Source organism: Psittacula echo, assembly GCF_963264785.1.
Source record: "Psittacula echo genome assembly, chromosome: 3".
Classification (NCBI taxonomy): domain Eukaryota; kingdom Metazoa; phylum Chordata; class Aves; order Psittaciformes; family Psittacidae; genus Psittacula; species Psittacula echo.
In genome coordinates this window covers 105,151,934-105,157,933 of record NC_137736.1, presented here as the reverse complement: position 1 = coordinate 105,157,933, position 6,000 = coordinate 105,151,934, and the positions used below count along the sequence as shown (strand labels likewise).

Here is a 6,000-nt window from a genome sequence, read left to right as displayed (position 1 = left end):
GGACTCATTGCTGAGGCCAAGAATTTATCAAGAGTCAAAACAAGAATGGCCATGTACATGGAAGATAATAATATTCTCTTTATTGTAATATCATCATTGTAGTATCAACCTAATAAGCCACCTCAGCATATGAGGTCAAGATTTCCACAGCAGTGACACTCCATCACAGTAGTACATCTCACTACAGGGCTCCTGGAGCCTTTTTCTGCGACGCTGGTGTTAACCGCTGTTAAGCAGGAGGATGGATGTGTCCCTTGGATGCGATACTTCATCGCTCACATCTATAGGGACGTGTGTCCCTTGGATGCGATACTTCATCGCTCACATCTATAGGGACGTGTGTCCCTTGGCTCGGCACGCTCCCTGTCCGTATTGTGACACAGCGCGCTCGGAGGGAGACCACTTACGAGCGACCCCACAATCCCTCCGCCACAGCTGCCCCGCCTCACACAAGGCTCGCGGGATCGCCATGACACCACCCCCTTCCCATGACGGGACGGCCGGGGCAAGTGGGAACGCGGGTGCGTGCAGTGCGCAGGCGCGCGGGTGCGTGGTGGCGCCGAGCTTTGAGCGGGAGTCCGGCAGGGTTGTGGTGGTGCTGCGCGTGCCGTTGGTACTGCGGAGTAAGGTCGCCTGTCTTGCGCGTGAGGCGATGCAGCCGCGCCGCCCGAGGGGCCGGACGGAGGTAAACGGCCCGCGGGTGGCTCTGCCCGCGCTGCCCAGGGCCTGCTCCTGCTCGGGCTGCGGGTTGTCTCTGCGAATCCAGGCCCGCCGGCAGGTCCTTCCCGCTGCCGCCTTCCTCACGGCCTGCGAGGCGTTTGCGGTTACCTCCCGCCGGGGGTCCCGTGTGTGGGGGGGAAGAGGGGTGTCGCCCTGTGAGGCCCCTCGGCGCTGCGGGGTGACGCGGTGGCGGCTGCACAGGCAGCGCCCCGCGTGTGGTGGGTGCCCAGCAGGAGCCGTCCGTGACGGGAAGCAGCGTGGACAGGGCACTTCGGCTTCTAAAATGTACTTCTGAGGCAGTTTTGCATTACTTGATTTGCTTCAGGATAGTACTTTCCCCTTCTTTAAGTGCCTGTCACTCTCATCGTTTTGGTGAGGCAGTGTGTGTAAAACAGCTATCGCGGGGGAATCTGATTTTGCTGTGGAAACAATGCACGTCTTAAAATAAGCAGGGAAGTTTCTATGACAATCTTGTACCTGGTTTTTAGTAGAACTGTGAAATTGACACTGCCTCCTCCCCTTGAAAGCATCTTTAAATCACATTCTTGGCACATAAGTTGTAATGGTTGTAGCAGTTTATACATATTAGTATATATTGTATCCTAATATTTAATAGTGTGGATTTTTCATTTTTTAGTAAAATACCTCAAGAGTGTTCTGCCCATTCCATCTCGGTTTTGTCCTGTATTTGCTCAGTGTTTTTATTATCTCTGGTATGATGCCTTATGCTCTCCTGGACTGTTGTTTACATACCATGTTTGTCTCATTGCAGTGTTTGAGCACACGCATCACAGTCTTAAAGCTAAACAGGCTGGGTTATGACACACCTACTAACATAGGAAACCAGGCTTAAGGCTTGCAGTCCCACGACATTAGAATAGCACTGTGTGAAAGTCTTTTCTCATTTCTTCTCAGGTTTTTCCACAACATTTCCAGTAACGTTATGGATAACACAACGGCTTGCAAACCTGTGGAGAGACTGACTTTCTTTGAAATATTTAAGGCACATTGCAGTGAATCAGGTACGGTTTTTCTACAGGAAATAATTTTTATTAGGGTTACTTTCTGGGCATTGGTATTTAATCTGCTGTATGTTCCATAGAAAAGCATTTTGCAACTTGTTAGCTGTTCTTCTTGCCCCAAATCTGTATTTGCTAATACCTGCTTTTTTATATATCTCTTTATATTTTTCTTTGAAGCTCTTTTTCATAATGTGTGCTCAGTAACTTTTTTATTTGTACTTGCTTTTAAGCTGTTTCCTCCTTATGTACCCACATGCAGACTAGGTTTAGTCTTTTGCCAAATGCGCCTCTAGTAGTATGATTTATTAATGTTAAAAGGAACCTTAACTTGACAGTTTAACTAAAATAAGATATAAACTAAAAGCCACAAGTATACCTTTGGTTTTAAACAAAATGGGTATTTATCTGCTCTTTGATTTGTTTTGTTAATGGTGGGAGAATTTGGGTAGTCATTCTTTTATATCTTGTGGGTATCAGAGCTCAAAGCTATCTAGAAACAAACAGAAGTGTGACAGAAGAAGCAGTGCAATTTGCTGCTAGCATTTAAATGCTGATGTATTTTCATATCCTGTGTGGATGATTCTTTTTTCCTTTTCACATAGTTTGCTATATGTTTTTCTTCATAGACTTAGGACCTGTCAGTCTCAACTGGTTTGAAGAACTCAGCGCAGAAGCACCCCCGTATGAGCCTAAATTGTTAGGAGAACTTGATGGTCCCCTTGGCTGGCTTGATCAAACATCTTTTAAAACACCAAGGGCGAAACCCTCTACATACAGTCAGCTGGTATCAACTCCTCTGATTTTTAAAGAACAAATATTGCCACCTTATTCTTCTCCTGGAAAGGAAGTGGATCAGAAAAAAATAGAAGCAAGTAAGTAATTTTTATTTGTTTATTTTTTAAAGTGACACTTAATGGTGGTTTGTGCCCTCCATAGCAAGAGATTTTTTATCTTTTGTTGTTGTAGCTGACTACTGTTAATGTAACAGATAATACTGCTGCAGAAATTGTGTGACTGAAATACTTATATATATATATACTATATATATAATATATATATATTATAGTATGCTTCTGAAGACCACCTATAAAAACACAGAATTAACCTTGACAACTCATTCAGCCTTACATTAAACTGGTACTGTATATGCAAAGTTCCCTGTAGAAGAGAGATTGTTGTGGTCCTAATAGAACCACAGAATGGTTTGGAAGGTACCTTAAAGGTCACCTAGTTCCAACCCCCTTGCCATATGCAGGGACACCTTCCACTAGACCGGGTTGCTCAAAGCCCCATCCAACCTGACCTTGAACACTGCCAGGGATGGAGCAGCTACAGTTTCTCTGGGCAACTGCTCCAGTGCTTCACCACTCTCACAGTAAAGAACTACTTCCTAGTATCTGATCTAAATCTCAGTTTAAAACCATTACCCTTTGTTCTTTAACTACATGCCCTGAATACTGTTAATATAAGGAGATGTGTGCTTATTAGTGTAATCTGTTGACTGAGAATCAGAGTGATTTTATTTTTATTTCTTTTTAGCTGTGTGATTTTTGTTCTATGCAAAATCTCTGAAAATCTTTGTAAGAGAGTATAATGCTTATCACGCTGAAGTATGGGGTGATCTGTGGAGCACACCTTCACCTATTTTAGAAAGATTTAGAAGCACTGAGCTCTTTGAACTAGTAAAACTCTGAAGTCATGGAAAGAAATCACACTTTTCCATTTGAAAAAAGAATTTTACGGCTTTATGAGGTACTTCTCATTACTTTCATGAGGTGCTTGGGATTTGGAAATAAAGTGCATGTTACTGGCCCTTTTTGATGTACCTGAAAGCCATAGTTATTCTCCTTGGACAGAAGGAAGATTCTTTTCTAAGGAGAATGAATTATAGATCATATATAAGAATCTTTTCTATGGAAGAATATCTAACCCCATTCCTGTAATATCCGATTTGTATGTCAGCCATGTCTATGCCCTCCCTACAATAAGATAAGCTTTAGATAAGCTTTTCTAAACAGGTTATAGACAAACACAACTTTATTACCAAAATTGTTCTTGGGACCTAAAGGTCTAGAACTGTGCTACTATTCAAATATACTTTATAATATTGCTTCCAGAGAATATTGTTACCCTGTTTGTTTTTCTGAAGTTAACTGCTGATCTGCTGCTCAACTTATTCTCAGCTGAGGACATGTTTCTTACAATTATTTGGACTCCTACAGTGTTAAGTCCCTTGTAAATTCTTGATAGCATGGAATCCTATGATTCTTCTTTTCAAAATGGTTATTTTTGCTATGTGTCTGTGCATGTGGACATTTGCATATACTTCCCTAAGGAAGGGAAGATGAAGTTTACCTGTGGCTGGCCTCAGATCTTTTCTTGGGGTTTTCTTGGTTAGAGCCAAGTAGCTTGTGTGTATAGGTTTTCCCCTTGTGAAAACCAGAAGCTTTTGGATTTCACCTTGGTATGGCACTGAGATGCAGTCATGCTGTGCATATGGGCTTGAACTCAGAAGCAGAGAGAAATGCAGAAAGCTAGGTGTAATTTCTGTTATGGAAGTTTGGAAATTTGAGTACGAATTCTTCTGAGTAGTGGCTTGTTCATGTGAGAGGCTCACCGTTCAGAGGCTTCTGCTGCTTTGGTGGGCACACTCACTTTTGCCTGGAGATGCTTAGCATAGAAACAGCTACTGCTAGCAGTGACAGTGCCTCCACTAACAGTTCCTGACATAATTTTTGCTTTATGATGCTTATTCAAATCAATGGCTTAAGTAAATGTGAGGGAAAGTTTGTGCAAATGCATGTTTGCATGTATTGAGTTTCTCCTAAGAATAACTTCTGCAGTGACAAGAAGGGCGCAATACACTATATTAAAGCTGACATGAAATATGTGACTTGAATAAGATTAAGAAAATGTACTGAAGCATGTATGTATATATTTATTCACATGTATCAGGTGAATAAAGTGACATAATGAGGTTTTTTTTGGCTGTGCATTTGAAATGTGTTTAGCATTTTTTGGATATGGAATTTGAACATGCTCAAAACACCAGAGGAGAAAGTGTTGGGGCTTGGGGATTTTGCTTCATTTTTAACTAAGAATTAGAAGTTGCTTTTTTTTTTTTTTTTAAGCTTGTCTCTGAACTCAAAACTGAAACTGTTGCCTGTAGTTTTGCAAAGCTGTGTTCTTACTACATCCTGTGTTGCAGGCAGAGAGAATTTGACAAGCCCAAGTATCACAAGAAAAAAAGTAATAGATCAAGAAAATGAAATACTTGCTTCTCCTCCTGGTACCTGTCACAACTTCCTTGCAGCTAGGTATGCTAAGTATGCCAACACAAATATAAAATAAAAGGGATTTTACTCAAAATCAATGTTAAACCCACCATATTTGACTGGTAGACTTTTTCAGAGCAGTGAATAATCTTGTATGTCTGGTGTATTTGACACCTACAGGCTTCTAAGTAAACTGAAAACGAAACTAGAGCTAATTTTGAAAATTTCTGTGCTTTCAGGTGTTCTTCCTTTTTATTTTTCTACTCCTTCACAGCTGTCATATGGCATTTGTTGATATTATTTCAGCTTTCCAAATCCTCAAGATCCGGTGCAAGAAAGAGGAGCAGTGATGTATCATGTGCTTCTCAAGTAGTAATTTGTAAAGCCACTTAACAGTATTTACTGAGGTTTTTTTAGTAATAGCTTGATTTTCTACATTTAAATGTGTAAATTTAAATGTGTGTATTTAAGATAAATCCAATCAAAGTACTCATGTTGATTATAAGAATAGTTTAATTATTTAAATTAATTAAGCCAATTTCTGTAGTTTCCTACAGCGTATTAACAAATGCATGGTTATACTGAAATCTATCATATTTATATTTGCCAGACAAATAATCTCTGAAAATTAACATATATCAGAAAAGAAGCATTTTGCTGTTCGTAATAAGCTTATAGTAAGGTTTAAAATACTGACTGCCAGTTAGGAAAAATTTACATTTTTTTTTTTTTTTTTTTTTTAGCCATGGGTGGAAGTGGTAATGTATGTAATGTCTAAAATATTTACCTATTTTCAGAAATTGAGAAGTTAAATTAATATTTGGTTTTCTTTTGCAGTCCAGCTATTTTAAGAAATACTTACAGAACACCACAGAGAAATAATATTCCTGGTTTGTATTTTCGCTTTTTTGGTTTTAAAATATATCTAATATCTGTAGATAAAAAAACCCTTTATGTTGTCAGTATTATTTAATGTCCTTATT

The 6,000-nt window shown here is 39.9% G+C and overlaps 1 protein-coding gene across 3 annotated transcripts in view; it reads left to right on the top strand.

Moving 5' to 3' along the window:
• Positions 1 to 578: 578 nt before the first annotated feature.
• BRCA2 (BRCA2 DNA repair associated) overlaps positions 579 to 6,000 on the top strand; it is a 37,173-nt gene continuing 31,751 nt past the window's right edge. For all 3 annotated transcript variants that reach the window (XM_080613397.1, XM_080613396.1, XM_080613399.1), the window contains exons 1-5: positions 579 to 685; positions 1,636 to 1,742; positions 2,369 to 2,614; positions 4,951 to 5,059; positions 5,855 to 5,907. In XM_080613397.1, the coding sequence (XP_080469523.1) occupies positions 1,664 to 1,742; positions 2,369 to 2,614; positions 4,951 to 5,059; positions 5,855 to 5,907 (487 nt within the window). In that variant the 5' untranslated portion in view covers positions 579 to 685; positions 1,636 to 1,663. The remainder of the gene's footprint in view (positions 686 to 1,635; positions 1,743 to 2,368; positions 2,615 to 4,950; positions 5,060 to 5,854; positions 5,908 to 6,000) is intronic.